Source organism: Macaca mulatta, chromosome 14, assembly GCF_049350105.2.
Source record: "Macaca mulatta isolate MMU2019108-1 chromosome 14, T2T-MMU8v2.0, whole genome shotgun sequence".
Lineage (NCBI taxonomy): Eukaryota > Metazoa > Chordata > Mammalia > Primates > Cercopithecidae > Macaca > Macaca mulatta.
Window position 1 is genome coordinate 45341042 of NC_133419.1, and position 21292 is coordinate 45362333.

Consider the following 21292-nt stretch of genomic DNA (forward strand, 5'->3'; position numbering starts at 1 on the left):
CAAATAAGGTAGGAACTCAGTTCAGCTTACCCCATATATCAGCATGTAAATATTAAAGTGCTAGTGAAATTAAGGGTTGTAAAACACTTTAACGCTCTGCCAATAGAAACATGTTTTCTTCCATTTTTCAGATATATCAGATAAGAGGATGAACTACCATAGCCATCTTCATAGAGGCCAGAAGTGACTTGATTAAAGGTGTTTGCCTTCCAGGTCCTGCCCGCCTGACATGGAGCTAAATTATGCAGACACTGTCTTCTAGTAAGGAGGTTGCATCATAAGATGTCAGGGGAGGGCGCCTAAGGGCAGGCAGGTCTTCTGGCTAAAGGCTGTTTCCCTTATTTTACCTTTGCAGTTGAGCTCAGGTGTGTTAATTACTCCATTAATGGCAGCCTGGGCAGCTGCGTTCTGTTTCTTTAGCAGCTCAATGGTTTTTCTTAACTCATTCAGTTCTGAATCCTAGGGAACAGAAAAAATTATCGGTCAGTCTAAAATAATTCTGTACAGAGTTCAACTGAAGTACAACTTAGCTTCAACACAGGAGGGGAGGGAATGGAGTAGCTCAACAAAACCTTTCAGATGGATCAACACGCATGAACAAACACATAAGAAGAGGATTATAACTACAAGATCTATCACTGATGCCATTATCACTCAATCTGTCATATTTTCACTCAACAGCTTGGACTCCTTACAATTAAACTTTAACAGTTCAAGAAGTACATTAACATCCATACAAGAATCTGAAATGAAAGAACAGTATTTTCAAGTATGTTGTTAACTCCAAGTAGGGAGGGTAAAAGTATCCTTTCTGCCTTACCTTCTGCTCGGCTGTCATGGTCAGACTCTGGAGCCTGATTGTCATGTTACCAAGACTCTGTTCAAAGGCTGCCACAAGGTGAGCCTGGAGGGGAAGACACAGTCTCAGTTATACTACCTTGCAAGTCAAGAGTGCTTAGAAGGTGCCTGGCTCTTAAAGATGAAAATCCTGTGGGTCCACTTGATCGAGGCTACTTCTTCAGCCTCCTCTTGAATCCCACTCCTCACCACTCTTTGGGATCCAGTCACTTCAGTATTCTACTTGCTCAAACACCCTGTGCTCCTTCCCACCTTAGGGCCCTTGTACATCTTTTCCCGTCTACCTGAAATGCTCTTCCTCTCAATCCTTTCTCCCATTCCTTGCCTAATAATTTTTACCTGTCTGTCTAAAAAGTTCTCGGCTTGTAGCTTCAAGACACCCTCATATGCACTCTCACAGGCAAATTGTACTTCTGATATATACTTTGAGATATCACAATTAAAAATACATGCAGTCTTGTAATTGGTAATGTATGTCTGCCTTCTGTACTACATCCTTCTGAACAGGATGATCTTCTGTTCACCAAGTGCTAAGCTCACAGTAGAGGCTCATATTAAGCATGTTAGTAGAATGAACAAACAAAATGGTTGGCATAGTTTGCTTGTTATAATCCTGGTTAATAAAAAGCCACTGAAAGGCCCATCTGCTACCTCCTTGGAGAAATGTTTCCCAGTTCCTCCAGGGGGTTACCACTTTCCCATAGGCTTTCATGTAGTTTTATACACTTCTGTTAGAATATGACATAAGATGTACCATTACATCTTAGAAATAATTTCTAAGAATTTTTAAAAATGCTTCCAGTTATAAGTAAAATAGCATCTAATTTTCAGAGATGTTAAAATACGAAAAAAGAGTAAGTTTATGAATCGGAAAATGTGGCATTTTCCTGACTGCCACTTCCTCTGCAACTCTCTTCAAGGGTAAGAGGTAACTTTGTGCCCCAACACTAAGCTTTTGCCTGTGACACAGAGTAGTAGGTGATATATTAGTTGATTGAATAAGAATCCTGGTAATGTTATTAAAACCAAAAATACAGAATGGAGTTTTTTCAAACAGTCATGCTAAGAAATTTTCAGCAATAGACTGAAGAATCCACTAGGCAGCTAGGATCTTCTAATCTCCAATCTCTACTTGTATAATGGAATAGTGGCATGTCCAAGAGTGAGAGGCATTTGGGCAGCAGATGAGAAGGATCACCAGATAGTGCACTTGATGAGGGCTGACACCATGTCTATCTTGCTCCTTACTGTATCCACACTGCTGGTACAAAAACAGCCACTCAATCATGTATGTTGGATGAGTGATTAAAGGACTGAAAAGAAAAGCACTTAGATGAAGGAGGAAGTGTATAGGACAGGGGAATGGAACAGGATTTAGAGTTAGAGGTCTTCAGCTCTCCCTGTAGTTCCTTCTGAATACCCATAACACTGAGCAAATCGCCTAATCCTACTAGCCTCAGCTTCATCTATGAAATGGTACCAATATCTATTTTCCCCGCAGGGTTATTTTCACCTAGATGAAACAAGACCGGTGAAAATGGTCTATGAACTGTTCAGGTAGTGCAAAACACAGGAATGCATGGACACTTGTGGGGAAATAAGGAGGTTTGGGAATGAGAAAGTGACAAACTATGAGAGGAGTGAAAGTACCTGAGAACACAGGGGTAGAGACGGGGAGTAGAAACACAGTGGGCTACAAGAGGGATGAGAAGGGCAGAGGATGCATGACAGAGGTGAAATTTGATCATGCTGTGAAATTTGAGAGGAGGAGATGACTGACGCACACAGTGAGGTATCAACGCTGGATAAGCATCAGAAGCTATTGCTGTGCACTGTGAGGAGGCACAGTGACATTTCAATCTAAGGAAAGATGTGAGGGGTAAAGAGAGGCCTGTTATTAGACTTCATCAAAGAGGGATGGCAGAGGCTAAGACATCTCTAGAATCAACCGCTGGCAGGGAGCATTTCTATTTGTAGCAGAAATGTTAAGTGGAATAGTTAGCTTCTCTCTGATTGCACTCCCTCTCTCTATTAAAAATGGAGACAGGCCAGGCATGGTGGCTCACGCCTGTAATCCCAGCACTTTGTGAGGCCAAAGCGGGCGGATCCTGAGGTCAGGAAATCGAGACTATCCTGGCTAACTTGGTGAAACCCTGTCTCTACTAAAAACACACACACACACACAAAAAAAAAAGAAAAGAAAAGAAACTAGCTGGGCATGGTGGTGGGCGCCTGTAGTCCCAGCTACTCGGGAGGCTGAGACAGGAGAATGGCGTGAACCCCAGAGGCGGAGCTTGCAGTGAACTGAGATCGCACCACTGCACTCCAGCCTGGGTGACAAAACGGGACGAGACTCTGTCTCAAAAAACAAAACAAAACAAAACAAAAAACAAAAACATGGAGACAGTGCCTCTGCGTTGTAAAATAAAGAGATATGCTTTACTTTGCCCTGGAAAGTGTGGCAAAACCAAAGCCAATCAATTTAAGACAGTCACATAGTTGACAAAGGAAACAGGCCAGGGCCTGGATGTCTAAAAGAACATTTGCTAACCTCATTGCAAATGAATGGCAAAGCTAAGTGTAAATGACTGGATTTCCATTGATTTCAGTTCTGCATCTGATTGTCATCCATGACTCCAGTTATGGGCATTCCTATTGTAAACAGGCTAAATGCCCCAATAATAATAATAAAAAAAAGCAGAGTTGCAATCCTAGTCTCTGATAAAACAGACTTTAAACCAACAAAGATCAAAAGAGACAAAGAAGGCCATTACATAATGGTAGATCAATGCAACAAGAAGAGCTCACTATCCTAAATATATATGCACCCAACACAGGAGCACCAGATTCATAAAGCAAGTCTGTAGAGACCTACAAAGAGACTTAGACTCCTACACAATAATAGTGGGAGACTTTAATACCCCACTGTCAATATAAGACAGATCAACGAAACAGAAAATTAACAAGGATATCCAGGACTTGAGCTCAATTCTGGACCAAGCAGACCTAATAGACATCTACAGAATTCTCCACCCCACATCAACAGAAAATACATTCTTCTCAGCACCACATTGCACTTATTCTAAAATTGACCACATAATTGGAAGTAAAACACTCCTCAGCAAATGCAAAAGAACAGAAATCATAACAGTCTCTCAGACCACAGTGCAATCAAATTAGAACTCAGGAATAAGAAACTCACTCAAAACCACACAACTACATGGAAACTGAACAACCTGCTCCTGAATGACTACGGGGTACATAAAGAAATTAAGGCAGAAATAAAGATGTTCTTTGAAACCAATGAGAACAAAGACACAACATACTAGAATATCTGGGACACATTTAAAGCAGTATGTAGAGGGAAATTTATAGCACTAAATGCCCACAAGAGAAAGCAGGAAAGATCTAAAATTGACACCCTAACATCACAATTGAAAGAACTAGAGAAGCAAGGGCAAACAAATTCAAAAGCTAGCAGAAGACAAGAAATAACTAAGATCAGAGCAGAGCTGAAGGAGACAGAGACACAAAAAACTCTTCAAAAAAATCAATGAATCCAGGAGCTGGTTTTTTGAAAAGATCAACAAAATAGATAGATCACTAGCCAGACTAATAAAGAAGAAAAGAGAGAAGAATCAAATAAGATGCAATAAGAAATGATAAGGGGATATCACCACCGAACCCACAGAAATACAAACTACCATCAGAGAATACTATAAACACCTCTACATAAACTAGAAAATCTAGAAGAAATGGATAAATTCCTAGACACATACACCCTCCCAAGACTAAACCAGGAAGAAGTTGAATCCCTGAATAGACCAATAAGAAGTTCTGACATTGAGGCAGGAATTAATAGCCTACCAACCACAAAAAAGTCCAGAACTAGATGGCTTCACAGTCAAATTTTACCAGAGGTACAAAGAGGATCTGGTACTATTCCTTCCGAAACTATTCCAAATAATAGAAAAAGAGGGAATCCTCTCTAACTCATTTTATGAGGCCAGCATCATCCTGATACCAAAATCTGGAGAGACAAAACAAAAAAAGAAAATTTCAGGTCAATATCCTTGATGAACATCAATGTGAAAATCCTCAGTAACATACTGGCAAACCGAATCCAGCAGCACATCAAAAAGCTTATCCACCAAGATCAAGTTGGCTTCATCCCTAGGACGCAAGGCTGGTTCAACATACGCAAATCGATAAATGTAATCCATCACATAAACAGAACCAATGACAAAAACCACACTATTATCTCAATAGATGCAGAATAAGCCCTTGACAAAATTCAACAGCCCTTCATGCTAAAAACTCTTAATAAACAAGGTATTGATGGAATTTACCTGAAAATAATAAGAGCTATTTATGACAAACCCACAGCCAATATCACACTGAATGGGCAAAAATGGAAGCACTCCCTTTGAAAACTGGCACAAGACAAGGATGCCCTCTCTCACCACTCCTATTCAACACAGTATTGGAAGTTCTGGCCAAGGCAATCAGGCAAGAGAAGGAAATAAAGGGTATTCAATTGGGAAAAGAGGAAGTCAAATTGTCTCTGTTTGCAGATGACATGATTGTATATTTACAAAACCAGATCATCTCAGCCCAAAATCTCCTTAACCTGATAAACAACTTTAGCAAAGTCTCACGATACAAAATCAGTGTGCAAAAATCACAAGTATTCCTATACACAGACAAACAGAGAGCCAAATCATGAGTGAACTCCCATTCACAATTGCTACAAAGAGAATAAAATACCTAGGAATACAACTTACAAGGGATGAGAAGGATCTCTTCAAGAAGAACTACAAATCACTGCTCAAGGAAATAAAAAAGGACACAAACAAATGGAAAAACATTCCATGCTCATGGATAGGAAGAATCACTATCATGAAAATGGCCATACTGCCCAAAGTAATTTATAGATTCAATGTTATCCCCATCAAGCTACCAACAACTTTCTTCACAGAATTGTAAAAAAACTATTTTAAATTTCATATGAAACCAAAAAAGAGCCTGCATAGCCAAGACAATCTTAAGCAAAAAGAACAAAGCTAGAGGCATTACACTGACTTCAAACTATACTACAAGGCTACAGCAACAAAAACAGCATGCTACTGGTACCAAAACAGATATATAGACCAATGGGACAGAACAGAGGCCTCAGAAATAATGCACACATCTATAACCATCTGATCTTTGACAAAACCTGACAAAAACAAGCAATTGGGAAAGGATTCCCTATTTAACAAATGGTGTTGGGAAAACTGGCTAGCCATAGGCAGAAAGCTGAAACTGGGTCCCTTCCTTACACCTCATACAAAAATTAACTCAAGATAGATTAAAGAATTAAACCTAAAATCTAAAACCATAAAAACCTTAGAAGAAAACCTACCCAATATCATTCAGGACATAGGCATGGGCAAAGACTTCATGACTAAAACATCAAAAGCAATGGCAACAAAAGCCAAAATAGACAAAAGGGATCTAATTAAAGAGCTTCTGCACAGCAAAAGAAACTATAATCAGAGTGAACAGGCAACCTACAAAATGGAAGAAAATTTTTGCAATCTATCCATCTGACAAAGAGCTAATATCCAGAACTTAAACAATTTACAAAGAACTTAAACAAATTTACAAGAAAAAACAAACAACCCCATCAAAAAGTGGGCGAAGGATATGAACAGACACTTCTCAAAAGAAGACACGTAGCCAACAAACATATGGAGAAACGCAAATCAAAACCACATGAGATACCATCTCATGTCAGTTAGAATGGCAGTCATTAAAAAGTCAGGAAACAACAGATGCTGGAGAGGATGTGGAGAAATAGGAACGCTTTTATACTGTTGGTGAGAGTGTAAATTAGTTCAACCATTATGTAAGACAGTGTGGCAATTCCTCAAGTATCTAGAACTAGAAATACCATTTGACCCAGTGATCCCATTACTGGGTATATACCCAAAGGATTTTAAATCATTTTACTAAAGACACATGCACATGTATGTTTACTGTGGCACTGTTCACAATAGTAAAAACTTGGAAACAACCCAAATGTCCATTAATGATAAAGTGGATACAGAAATGTGGCACATATACACCATGGAATACTATACAGTCATAAAAGAAGGATGAGTTCATGTCCTTTTCAGGGACATGGATGAAGCTGGAAACCATCATTCTCAGCAAACTAACACAAGAACAGAAAACCAAACACTGGATGTTCTCACTCATAAGTGGGAGTTGAACAATGAGAACACATGAATACATGGAGGGGAACATCACACACCAGGGCCTGTCAGGGGGTTGGGGCGGGGACTTAGGGGAGGGATAGTATTAGGAGAAATACCTAATATAGATGACAGGTTGATGGGTGCAGCATACCACCATGGCACGTGTATACCTATTGTAACAAACCTGCACATTCTGCACATGTATCCCAGAACTTAAAGTATAATAAAAAAAAAATTTTTTTAAACCTGACTCCATGAAGACTGCTATTGAGAAGGTTGCTTCTTATTCTTATTGCAAGCTTAAAAAGAAAACACATTTGCTGTAGAGATCCAGAGGATCCCATTTTTCTGTTAAGCAAAAGGGTTGCCTTTGTGTCATTAGCACAACTATGAAAATACAAGCTGTGGAGGCAGTTCCAAGCCTGGTTCAGAGCCACACACAACAGCCTACTCATCAAGTGCCATGCTCACATTCCCAGGGAAAACAAACACAAGTGGTATAAAAACACTCAGATAAGGTGGCTTTGAGTAGTTTGTCCTAGAAAAACAAACACAGCTTGGTTTGCGAGAAAGATGGCAGACAATAAAACATGTTCACCCTTCCATCAGTGTGCGGTAAGACTAAATATTTACTTTAAAACAATACTGGATTCAGTGCCTTTTATGAGGAACAAAACACTCTTCTGGAATAATATAAGGGATCTCACTCTGACTCTTTTAGAACAGAAAGCAGAGTTCCAAACAGCCCAAGGTAAGGCTCCTGTGGCAGCACGAGGTCACTGGAGCGATTAACCCAAGTTCACTGGAAAGTAAGTTAACTACTATTCGTTGACTAGTAAAGGCAACAATTGGCATCTGTAACTCTTAAACTAGGAGAGTAGCTCAGAATCACTGTGGATTGACAGGGTTTGCTGTCAGACCACACGTTTGGATTACACCCAGAAGACCCTGACTTGCTGGGTCTAGAGTTTGTTCTGGATCCAAATCTACACACCTGGTTATCCAGATGAAGAATCTGTCCGTGGAATAGAACCTACCTATAGAATACTGTTTTTCTGAATAGGACCTACGCCTCAGAATTAAGTTCTCACGTCAGTTTTTAGAGTTCTTTTGATAGCATTACTGGTGGTAGAAGAGGTAAAGAAAATAAAAGGTTACGAAACACATTGCGGTCTCGCATGTTAGGGGTTTTTCTTTAAAAAATCAAAGATTTCCAGAAAAGAAAGAGAACTTGGGAGACTACATATTAATGGGGGCAGCTACCAGTTACTGAGCTGATAACTAAGGTCAAGTACTGTACTAGGTATGCCACATGCCACCCTTAAAGAGAAATGGTTCCCCTGAGTAAACTAAGGCTCAAGCTAGGAATACCATGGTAAAAACTCCAGGCAAATGACTAATGTGGGAGACTGACTCAGTTTCCTAGTTGAAGGAAGACAGCCTTTTGAAGTTGGTTTCCATTTTAATGGCATGCTGCGGTCAGGCAGGTTGCTTTCTGTCTGGCTTGAACACATTTATCAATGGGCTCAGACTGGGTGGTGAACTCCTGGGCAGCAAGCCTTGCCTCAGAAGCACCTAAGTACCTTTTGATACCTCAGGCTCTGCCTTCTGAGCTTCAGTCTTCACCTGATCACAGCTGTGCATCAGAGCTCCTATACAGACGGGGCTGATGGGGATAGCGGACAGAGCACCTCTGCCTCTACTCTGATCCTCTGTCTAAAGTGCAAACCAGCCCACCCACTGCTTACTTAAAACTCACTGAGAGGTCTCTACTAACTTCAGGAGGAAGCCCGGATGCTCACCAACAGCTCAGACCCTGTGATCTGACTCTTGGCTTTCTTCGATGCCTTCTTACTCCCTGCTTGTGTCCCCTCTCCACCCTTACCTCTCCTCCACATCCAAGCCACAGACACTAATTACACCAACCTACTGAGAGTTTGAAATACACCAAGATCTTTCTCCTTAACCTTTCTGCAAATAATTCTCTTTGGTTAGAATGCTGTCATCCCTATGCATTCTCCCCTACATAGCATCCATTAGATGTCACGTCCTCCAGGAAGTCCTTCCTGTCCCCCTTTAAAAAATTTTTTCTTATTTTCAATATCTGATGAGCTGTCCCCTTTTTCATCCCTCACCAAGAGTGAGCTAGGTGCTCCCCCTAGATATTCCCACTACCACCTCCTCCCTTTATCTTAACAGTTATCATGTTATAGCAAAATTGTTTGTTTTGTTTCTCTGCTGTCCCAGAGACTGAATGTTAAGATGTCAGTCACTGTGCTTGCTCTGCTGTTGAACCCATGGTGCCCGGGGCATAGCTGGCACTCAAACAGTTGTTGAGTTGAATGCTGGTTGGCAGCATCTCCTAAACACATAATTGTGTGTATTACAATGACAGAGCAGCTACCTACATATTGGGAAGCCCTACATTTCTTTTCTTCCCGCTTCTTTCCTTTTTGCTTTTTTTCCCACCCTTAAAATCAAAATTTTCAGAAAGAGGAAGAGAAATTAACATTTTAATAAGCACTTCGTACATTGCAAGCATTGACCATGGGCCAATACTGAGAGGTAAATACTATCAACCTCGTTACACAGATGAGGACGTGCAGGCTGAGATTCAAGAACTTACCCAAAGTCACAGAGCCAGTAAGTGTCCAAACTGACATTCACACCCATGATGCTAAAGCCTGTGTCTTTTTCTTTAGAATGTGCTACTTCTATTTGTTCAGCACAGGAGGACTTGAGGCTGTTCAGAAGGATGGTGAACAGGATGGTGGTTCCTGTCCCGATGCTACTGCCCTATGGTGCTAGGGATGGTGCAAGGCAAGGATGGTGCTTCCTGTCCCGATGCTACTGCCCTATGTCTGTACTTACATTTGCTGTCAGCTGGGTGGTCAAAGCTGAAACTTTCTCCTGGGAGGCATCCAGTTCCCGCCGCAGTTTGCGAATCTGAAGATGGCAAGGGAGAGGGTTACATGCTTTGGGAGTCCATTTCCAAGGTGAGCAGGGTCAAATGATTGACAATAGTTAAAGAGGAAGTCCAACCAGAAAGCTGTTCCTTACCTCTGACTGGCATTTTTCTTCTGGCTGCAAAGAAAACATAAAGGAAATTAGACCAGTTAAGGAACAAAGAATAGTGATGTCCAGCCCATCGGGAACACCATATTCAGATAGTTGCAGCCGTCTGGAAGATTTATTCGTCTCTTTTCTGGTGTATTTCTCTGGAAAAACTGGTTCAGTTAAATGGACCCATCAGAAAGGCCAAATACAAACAGCTTATGATTTTTAAAAATTAGGAAGAATGAGAACACCACGCCACATTTTGGTGGTGAGGAGCCACCCTGCTCCCCAGGGGATGGGGATAGGTAAGGTGCTCAGGAGAAGATATGTGAGGAGAAGGCCATGAGTCAGATGTAGTAAATAAAAATACAGGAGGCCTTGTTAAATTTGAATAGCTTAAAAAAAAAAAAAAGTCTAGGGCTGGGCACAGTAGCTCATACCTGACATCCCAGTACTTTGGGAGGCTGAGGTTGGTGGATCACTTGAGGTCAGGAGTTGAAGACCAGCCTGGCCAATATGGTGAAACCCATCTCTACTAAAAACACACACAAAAAATTAGCCGGGTGTGATGGCATGCACCCGTAATCCCAGCTACTCGGGAGGCTGAGGCAGGAGAATGGCTTGAACCCAGGAGGTGGAGATTGCAGTGAGCCGAGATCTCAGTGCTGCACTCTGGCCTGGGCAACAGAGGCTCCCGTCTCAAAAAATAAAACAAAATATAATATAAAATAAAATAAAGGGTCTAATATGTCCCATGCAATATTAGGGACATATTTATACTAAAAAAATTTAGTTGTTAATCTAAATTTCATATTGAGTGCTTTGTATTTTCTCTGGCAACTCTGGCAACTTCAGATAGAGGATCAGAGTAGAGGCAGAGGTGCTCCATCCACCATCCCCATCAGCCCTGTCTGTATAGGAGCTCTGATGCACAGCTGTGATCAGGTGAAGACTGAAGCTCAGAAGGCAGAGCCTGAGGTATCAAAAGGTACTAAGGTGCTTCTGAGGCAAGGCTTGCTGCCCAGGAGTTCACCACCCAGTCTGAGCCCATTGATAAATGTGTTCAAGCCAGACAGAAAGCAACCTGCCCGACCACAGCATGCCGTTAAAATGGAAACCAACTTCAAAAGGCTATCTTCTTTCAACTAGGAAACTAAGTCAGTCTCCCACATTAGTCATTCGCCTGGAGTTTTTGCCATGGTATTCCCAGCTTGAGCCTTAGTTTACTCTAGGGAGCAAAGAAGACTGCTCCTGGGTTAATTCTGCCCCATTTTCTGCCCTCCTCTCACTTCCCTAGGACACTGCAGTGGGAGCACCAGGGTAGAAAGACCTCAAAGTGAGGGGGGTTTGGGAGCCCCTATTAGCCAGCCCAGTAACTCCACAGGTTGTGGGGATAAATGTGGCCTTCATCCTCATGCTGTCCCATTTCAAGGACCCCAATTACCTGTGACCCCTGTGGAGTAAGGGTGAACTCTGTTGCCCCTCTTACTGGCTTCCCTCTTTGTCCCTTCCGTGCTGGCTCTGTGTCTGTGGTGACACAGGTACCTGCTAGCCAGAAACTATAAGACCCTCTCTCCTCCCATAGTGGGAGCCCACATGAATTGCGGAACCCACTGCAGGAGGAACCTTTCTTTCCCTCTCCTCTAGTTCCCACAGGGGCTCATAAAGAGGATCCCTCCTCCTTCTTGGAAATGTTGAGTGTTCGACCTTCTCTCTACCCATTGCTCTAATTTCCCCAGGGAGGGAAGAGTGACTTGGGAACCAGGTAGGTGAGTGAACATCAGTAAGAACTCTATTCTGTCTTTGGGGTCCTCCCTAAGTGTCCTAATCCAATTTTACTAGGGATAAGCCCATTATTTTTAAAAAATCAGCATCTGACCCTGATGTCAACGTCTCCATTAGTTCACAATACAATGTGGGTATGATTCATTAGAACTCACAGAGCACATCCATCAGCTGGAATAGGTGGGCAGCTGCTTCCTGTCTGATCTCCCTTCACCCTGTGCTCCCCATTGTCCTCCCTCCTTATCCTGCCCACAAGCCCCCTCCTCTAGGTTGGCTCCTAACAGTAGCAACCAATTTTTAAATACATGGAGCCAAGTCATTTAATCCTTGCAGAAACTCCATTAGGTAGGTTTGTTTGTATTCCTTCTGAGGTTCAGAGAGGTTAAGTGTCTTGTATAAAGTCACACTGAGCAACCTCCTTATCTAAGAAATGCTTTCAGGAGAAGGTTGGAAGATGTCCTCAGAGCTCACTCTTCCCTCCCAGGTAATATTCATTCATCTTTGTCTGTCTGTCCATCCATCCTCACTATCACACCTATCAAATATTTACTGATTTCCTACTGTGTGCCAGGCACTGTTTTTAAGAACCTAAGATAAAGCTGTGAACACGACCAAGTCCCTGACCTTGTGTTGCCTGCATTCTGGTAATAACAGCTAGTATTTATTGAATGCTTATCATGTGCCAGAGACTGTTCCAAGCACTTTACATTCATTATTCATCTAATCCTTATAACAACTCTTTGAGGAGGTACTAATACTATTGCTTTCTGTTTTGTGTATGAGGAAACTGAGGCACAGGAAGGTTCAGTAATTTGCCTAGGGTCACAGCTGGTAAGTGGCAGAGTTGAGACTGGATCTAAAGTAGTCTGGCTCCAGAGCCTATGCACATTCTCCTGCACTTTTACTATAGCTACATTCTCATGGGGGATTTCCAGAAAGAAGCCCCAAGTTCAATCCAAAGGGTACAAGTTAATGGTGAGAATGTCACCACTATCTAACATTTGGAAGGCTGGTAGAGGCCTGTTAGCAGGCTTAACCATCAAACATAGGACCAGTCCTACTTTGAAACACTTCCATAGACAGGCCCTAATAGCCCTTCCCCATGCCTCTGCCACTGTCTGTCACTGTGCCCACCTGTCTCTGGGGTTGGGCCCCCATTATCAACAGCAGCCTAGAGAAAGCATGTGCTTTGTATCTTGTCCCTGTTGCTGCAGTTCTGCAGATCTGGTAACACTATGTGAAGCTGCTAGCCTCCATCCATCCAGCAGCTCTCCTGGGAACTCAAGTATTCCCTACCAAACAAGAAAGCAAGTCTAAGGCCAGAGGTGGCCTTTGAGATTTTCTCTACTCTAAGAGCTAGCCATAACTTTTCCATGACAATCATTTAGCACTCTGTAATCTTTTCTTTCACTGATAATTAAAATTGCAGGCAAATTTCATGCAGAATGAGCATTCTTGAATATTCATTATAGAGATTTCAAGGAAAGAACCTACTGTCATCCAGTAAGAGCCTTTAAAACTCTCAGCTATTAAGCAGGTTCCTTGGTCTGGGTCTGTGGCAACTTAACATTTCAAAGATCTCTTTTCAGACAACAAACAAGAATTTTATTCACCTTAACATTTACAAAGGTGCCTGGAGCATGTATTTCAGAATTTCATTATCACCAAGAAGGTAATAATAGATAAGGGACCACACCTCAGGGCTGGGTGGTAGCAGTCTCGCCAGACTTGCAGTTGTTCTTGAAATTAGTAGGCTGCACCAGCATAAAAACATTCAACTGATAGGCTATTTTTTTTAAGTCTGCAAAAGTAACCTATATTCTCAGAGAAGGCATATGTGAGGACAGTAAATGGAAGCCTTTGATTCCATGACTCATGGAATGTCAGAGATTGTAGGGGCCTCAGAAGATCACCTTGCTCAGTTTCCTGATGCCAAGGGCAAAACTGGGGAGACACTCTGAATAACTAGGTGATTTGTCCAAAGTCACATGGTGATACGAACTCTATGATTACACCTCAGGGCTCTTGTTATCCAGATAAAAAATGGAATTAAAAAGTATTATTATTAGGTCTTTGCTAATTTGTTGAATTTATATCAGCTCAGAAAAGACAATTTCAAATTTCATGAAAACACTATCTTCATGTCCCCATACCCAGAACAATAGCTACTAAAAGAGAGTTTTTTACTGGAAGGAATTCTAGTGGTTGGCATGAAGGGGCTGCCCCCAGGAACTGCATGTGACAGTTTCCTAGATCTGAAGACACACAGGTTGAGAAGCTTATGCTCTTTCCCTCCAAGGCTGGTTAATGCTGGCCAGTCTCCCAGGTTTTACTTTTCTGAAAGGCCCACTCCCCTCTGTGTTGGCAAGAACCCCTGGGAATGCCACAGGGGAAACACGGGGCTGGGCACTGAACTATCCGCTACAGCTTCTCTGCACCAGTCCTGTGAAGCTAGAGTCCCGTGTCCCTCTGGTGCCTACGGCTTCCTCCTTCAGTAGCAGGAATTATAAATTATATCCTAATTTATAAATTATATCCTAAATTATATCCTAGGTGTTAGTCTAGAGCCAGGCATATCTATGGTGCCAGAAAATACTGTTGAAGAAATGAATTTAGGTTTAAAAGTACCAACCTTGGTACCCATATCCCACAGTTTCATTCTAGAAGAAAGGACATAGTTTATCTACTGGCTGACAGCGGGAAGACGATCTCTATGCTTTCTTAGTAGATCATGGCTTAAAAAACCTCTCTCCAAGGTTTTTCTGTATAAAGCCTTTAAAAGGAAAGCTAGGACTTGGTGATGAAATTTCAAACAAGATGACTAGCTGAGGAAAGAGGAATTTTAGAGTTGGAGGGGTGAGGTGGTTAGGAAGAGTAGAAGCAAGAGTTTCTAGGTCCTTCAAAACAGACGATATCAGCAATCACTGAAGTTCATTTGCTCACTACAGGCCTAAGAAAGAACAGTTAGGCCTTGGTATCTTTAACTTGATTCTGGGGTGGCCTTATTTTCCAGGAGCTATACACAGTGTATCCTGCTATATAGACCAGAAACCGGGCATTATCAAAATCTAAATTATTAAAACATTTGCTTCCATGGGATTAAGGGCTAAAGAATTTCCAATTCACAACTAACAAAGAGATTTTTTTTTTTTTTCCTGTAGACATTCCCAAATTACTATTTTTAAAGTAAATAGCATACAGCTCTGGCCATGTGTGGTGGCTCACGCCTGTAATCCTAACACTCTGGGAGGCTGAGATGGGTGGATCACTTGAGGTCAGAAGTTCGAGACCAGCCTGGCTGATATGGTGAAATCCTGTCTCTACTAAAAACGTAAAAAAAATTAGCCAGGTGTGGTGGTGCATGCCTGTAATTCCAGCTACTCAGGAGGCTGAGGCAGGAGAATTGTTTGAACCCAGGAGGCAGAGGTTGCAGTGAGCCAAGATTGTGCCACTGTACTCCAGCCTGGGTGACAGAGCGAGAGTCTGTCTAAAATAAAATAAAATAAATAGTGTACAGCTATAAAAAGTAAGTACTACTGAATAAATCTAGTAGTACTGAAGATCCAAATGTATTTGATTATATTTGGCTTTCATTCAGTAAACCTTTCTCATGGATGACATCTAGCATTTAGGAGTGCTTGCTCTGAGCTGTGTGTACAATATTCATTGTTTTAGATTCATTTTCCCATTTCTTTCAAACCTACTTTAAAAATACCTATTATGTGCTAGGTACTATTCTAGGCACTAGGAATAAAAACAAAAATGTGCTTGTCTAGAAAGAGTTTATATTGTAGTGAAATGTAATCTTCATAACATTTAATCCTCATTGCACCTCTATAAGGTAGGGACTGCTATTATTTCTACTTTACAGATAAAGAAACTGAGGCTGGTCAGGCACAATGGCTCACTCCTACAATCCTGGCACTTTGGGAGGCCAGGGTGGGTAGATCACAAGGTCAGGAGGTTGAGACCAGCCTGGCCAATATGTTGAAACTCTGTCTCTACTAAAAATACAAAAATTAGCTGGGCATAGTGACACGTGCCTGTAGTCCCAGCTACTCAGGAAGCTGAGGCAGGAGAATCACTTGAACTCAGGAGGTGGAGGTTGCTGTGAGCTAAGATCACACCACTGCACTCCAGCCTGGGCAAAGACGAAAGGAAAGGAAAGAGGAAAGAGGAAAGAGGAAAGAGGAAAGAGGAAAGGAAAAGGAAAAGGAAAAGGAAAGGAAAAGGAAAAGGAAAAGGAAGGAAAGGAGAGGAAAGGAGGAAAGGAAAGGAGGAAAGGAAAGGAGGAAAGAAAGGAGGAAAGAAAGGAGGAAAGAAAGAAGGAAAGAAAGAAGGAAAGAAAGAAGGAAGGAAAGAAGGAAGGAAAGAAGGAAGGAAAGAAGGAAGGAAAGAAGGAAAGAAGGAAAGAAAGAAAGAAAGAGAAAGAAAGAAAGAAAGGAAGGAAGGAAGGAAGGAAGGAAGAAAGGAAGAAAGGAAGAAAGGAAGAAAGGAAGAAAGAAAGAAAGAAAGAAAGAAAGAAAGAAAGAAAGAAAGAAAGAAAGAAAGAAAGAAAGAAACAAAAACTGAGGCAGACAAAGTGTTAAGAAATTGCTCAAGGCCTTTCTTTTCCAAGTCCCTCAGCAGGTGGCCAAGGCTTCTCACACATTCTAAATAGTTATCACCTAAAGCACAATGCCACTTTAACAAGGCAGCCAGTTCTGGATTTTGGGGTTGGTATAATATAATTAATAGCTGTCTGTGAATTTTAAATCTTGTTCCCTAATTAATTGATCCCCTTATAATGGAAATGCTTTCCGTAGGATAGATGCATATATTTTATTCTTGACACATTTAATAAAGGAACCCCAGCCTCATGATCTCATGATCACAGCCACACAGCATTGATTTATACTCACTGTAGAATAAATTGACGACGTACTGGAAACCAAGGAGAGTGAGGATCCATGAACTATTAAAAGAAAAAAAAAAGGGTGAATTGATAGATGGCTGTTATGGTACCAAAAAGGGGAAAGAGGAGGAAACAATCAGCAATATAGGACACTCCAGGCTTGGAATGACTTAATCTCATCTGGACCCAACCTTTCCTGGTTTGGTGATAGGTCAGTGACAATTAAGTATGAGTTTGCTAAGGATGTCACTTTTCTATTACCGCATTTTTTCCTTCAACCTTCTGAATACTTTTTCTCTTAACTGTCAAAATAATATATGATTACTGAACAAAAATTTTCAAGTACAGAGAAGTGTTAAGAAGCATATTCACTGTCACAACCTGCAGTGACTCACAATTGCATTGCCCGGAGGCAATCTGTTACCGTTCCAGCATATTTTGCTTCACTCTTTTTTCTAATGTATTCCTTTAGGGTTAAGACTGTGTTCCACATACTTTTTTTTTTTACCCTGTTGGCATCTGTCAGTTGTATATGCAAAAAAAATGAGCTGATTATTTTGAACCTAAGAGGCTGTTGGCCACAGTAAGTTTATTCTAGATGACCATATAGCAGAATATTTGTTTAGAAAACATATTCATCAGGCCGGGCGCGGTGGCTCAAGCCTGTAATCCCAGCACTTTGGGAGGCCGAGACGGGCGGATCACAAGGTCAGGAGATCGAGACCATCCTGGCTAACACGGTGAAACCCCGTCTCTACTAAAAATACAAAAAAACTAGCCGGGCGAGGTGGCGGGCGCCTGTAGTCCCAGCTACTCGGGAGGCTGAGGCAGGAGAATGGCATAAACCCGGGAGGCGGAGCTTGCAGTGAGCTGAGATCCGGCCACTGCACTCCAGCCTGGGCGACAGAGCGAGACTCCGTCTCAAAAAAAAAAAAAAAAAAACCTATTCATCGAAATATAGATTCTTTATTTAATTTCTACCATGTCTACAAAGTGACAAGCAAGTAGTGTCTTCTTTTCTGTTTCAAACTGGTACTTTTGACTAGAACCAACTTGTATGTCCTTAGCACCCCTCCTGCCCCCAGCCAGTGGAGGCATCTTATTATTTGTTCTAATTTAACAGCATAGTCTTTTCTAGGACTTGGGTATTCTAACTGCCTTCTTTTGTGGGAAGCAGGTTCTTTATTTTCTTGGTAACTTCTGAACAACTTGTTTGAAGAAAAGAAATATTCCTGCTAAGGCATCATAGGACTTTTAACTGGGCACAGCTTTCCTGGCCATGGGTGGAATGGCTCGACTCCCACACCAAGTTATGACCTGTAGTCTAAAGTGGGAGGCACGGGGGTAACTTCCACGTCTACTAAATGGCATTCATCTACCACCCACGAAGTGAACTCACCTTGGATTAGCAGTCAGCAGAAGCTACATGCCAACAAGATAGCTGATAAGTAGCTCAGCCTAACACTCAGGCTCCTCTCTGTCATCTTTCCAGTAAATCATCCCTGACCTCTCCTTCTTCCCTTATATGTTCTTGTCACACTATGAATCCTGCACTGCTCTCCCAAGCTTGCCCTAGACAGTACTTTCCTGCCTCAGTGTCTCTGCCCATGCAGTTCTCTTCATTTAGGCTGCATCTAAATACTGTCTATCCCAAACAGATCTGCTCAAATGACATCTTCTCTATGGGACCTTTCCTCATTCCCCTGACTGCCACCTGGGTGGGCTTCCTCCTCCCTCTGAGCCCACGTAACTCTTGGCTTGCTATTCCAGCTCTCTTCTCTCTTAGCAGCTCCCTAATGCTCTAAGCTGTCCCTCTATCATCTCATACATCCACCCTCCTTAGCAATGCCCTGCATTCTAGATCTTTTCCTCCATGCTTTCTTCATCCATGACTAACCTGACTCATGCCCATAAAAAATCAGGTTAAGGTGTTAATGGCCAATAATGGCTTTCAGTGTTAATATGTCCACACATTAACATAGGCCTTAATGTTCCAACTTAGTGGCCTAATGTTCCACTGAGGTAAGTTAATTCAGCTTATGACACAGACAGTAGTGGAGGAATTATGTTGGAGGTAAAGTTGGGTGAAGAGATGTGGGTAACACATAGCTATGCACACTTGCATGACTGGCCTGCCAGAGACCAGCACAGGGCTGCTATATGGTCTCTGGCTGCTGGAAAATGGAAGTTTTTTCTTTTCTATTTCTACATCTCACACATATAAACTTACTGACACAGTTTTAGCAACAACTCAGTGCAAGCATGGGGCCACAGGCAGAGAAGATCACATCTGGCAGGCTTAAGGTAGAGGTAATTCTTTTTCTCCATAATTAACTCCTCTCACTTTGTAATTAGCAACAGCAAGACTGCGTTCCAAAGAGACAGATTCCTTAATTTTCAGAGTCAACCCAAAACTGAATGTGGCTTACCTGTACCATTGCAGTTGGGCCTCCCTCAAGGGACTTGAGCCAAGTCAGAGCCTGGGTTATGTAATGTGGTTATTTTTGGACAACAAAATGTCTATGGGAGTTACGGAGGCTAAACAGCTAAAGCAGCCTATGTAGTTTTCCTCCCTATAGCTATACCTCCACATTTTTTCAGCTACAAGGAACCACAGAGAATATCTAGGCCATTTCTGCCATTGAGAAATCTGAAACTTGGAGAGGTTAAATGACTTGCTTAAGGTCACACAGCAATTCAAGAACAGGATCTGCTGATAGAAGTCAGGAGATCGCTCTGCCTTCAAGTGATCTGTTTTAACGGTTTCTGATTTTCTTTTCCATTCGTTTGTTTTTTTCAAAAGAGCCTTTTGGTATCTTTTAGAATGGTGTCCTAGTCACTTCATGCAATCTACACGTGGGCACAAGCTAGGAATGTTTGAGAAGAAAGATGCTTTAGTAGGAGTGAAAACACTAGATAGAATGAAACAACTAGGCATATTTCAGCCAATAAAGCAATCAAGTGCCTCTGACTCTCACAGAGAATCTGCAGGTAACAATCCCAGACTAGGCAGGACTTTTCCACCTTTAATCAACAACAGAGTACATTAAATCTCAGAATGGTTAAGTGATGTGGCCAGACACATAGCTAGTCAGGAGCAGAAAGAGAATGTGGATCTAGGCATCATGATCTATTTCTCATTCCACAATTGGGTACTGTGGAAAGAGTCAGAAGAATGAAATGCAGTTCTGATGGCTAATGGACTGCCAGAGCTCGCCTCGCACAGGCTTTTTTTTTTTTTTTAAAAAACCCAGCTGAGTCAAATATCAAGGTAGGATTGAGTGGAAAGAAAGAGGGACTGGAATCAAGAGGCTTAAGGCATCACTGTGGCTGCATAAAGTCTTCAAGTCACTTTTGCCTCAATTTGGCCATTAAAAAAAATGAGGATGATAATGGCCCTTGGAGAGAAGGCTATAATGTGACAATTATAACAATAGCTACCATTGAGTGAGCACTTACAATACTCCCCTTTCAAAGTTATTTGTTAAATGCTTTCCAAGATTTATCTCACTTAATCTTCACTTCAATTTTCCAAAGCATGTACAATTATTTTTCACATTTCGGTGAATAGGAAACAGGCTGAGCAGGTCAAGTCCTTTCTCAGAGTCACATTGCTAACAGTAGAGGTGCCAGGATTTGAACCACTTCTGCAATTCAGGGGCTAGAAACACAAGTAAGCTGCAATACAAGCTTTCTTGGTTAATAAGCTTCTCTGCTCCTGGGGATTCCATATAAACTGATAGAAGAGGGTTTCTGTGTTTTTCATTGCATTAGATCTTAGTGATGATTGATGAAGTCATGGGATTTTTTTTTCCTCTAGTATCCATTTTAAAAATGCCTCAAGCATCCCCTTAAATGTATGCTATTAAAGTTGACTTTAAGATCGCATAATGCATCTGATAGAAAGCAATTTACCTGAAATACCTTTGAAAGGCTGCATCTGGGCCATGTCTGTACCTAATCTACATATTTATAATTCCTAAAATTTCAAAGTGGAAAGTGCTAATTAAATTGCACAAAAACCTCACATAAATACTTGCACTACTTCTTCCTAAATTTCTATTCTGCTTTATGGCGTATAATACACCTAACTGATTATTACAAGAAGTTCTGTTTGGTCCAAACATGAAATGTCAATTTTCTTCCAACTGCTCCTGCAACACTGGGAGTTAATAAATTCAAAAGAAAAAGAATTTCATCGAAAGGAATTAAAAACCTAATTACACAAGCTCCATTTTGTTTTTGAATGTAATATCCTTAGAAGGAATAAAATCAATCTGATGCCCTATCTTCCAAAAGATGATAATGTTACATATTCACAGTGTATTGACAGCAGACCCTACCCATTCCCCTAAAATTTGACTTTTACCTCTGTGCTTCAGTTCCATGTCACCATGAATCATTAGGTTTACAAAAGTCTAGACACTGCTTGTGGGCAAGCACTTTTTATCAATGT

At 41.5% G+C, this 21292-nt stretch overlaps 1 protein-coding gene across 8 annotated transcripts in view; it reads right to left on the reverse strand.

Moving 5' to 3' along the window:
- The window catches only part of NAV2 (neuron navigator 2), a 409147-nt gene that overhangs the window by 43615 nt on the left and 344240 nt on the right, over positions 1 to 21292 (reverse strand). For all 8 annotated transcript variants that reach the window (XM_077964833.1, XM_077964832.1, XM_002799608.4 and 5 more), the window contains 5 exons: positions 16844 to 16896; positions 10161 to 10184; positions 9972 to 10046; positions 821 to 904; positions 348 to 459 (listed from right to left, as the gene is read on the reverse strand). In XM_077964833.1, coding sequence (XP_077820959.1) covers positions 348 to 459; positions 821 to 904; positions 9972 to 10046; positions 10161 to 10184; positions 16844 to 16896 — 348 coding nt within the window. The remainder of the gene's footprint in view (positions 1 to 347; positions 460 to 820; positions 905 to 9971; positions 10047 to 10160; positions 10185 to 16843; positions 16897 to 21292) is intronic.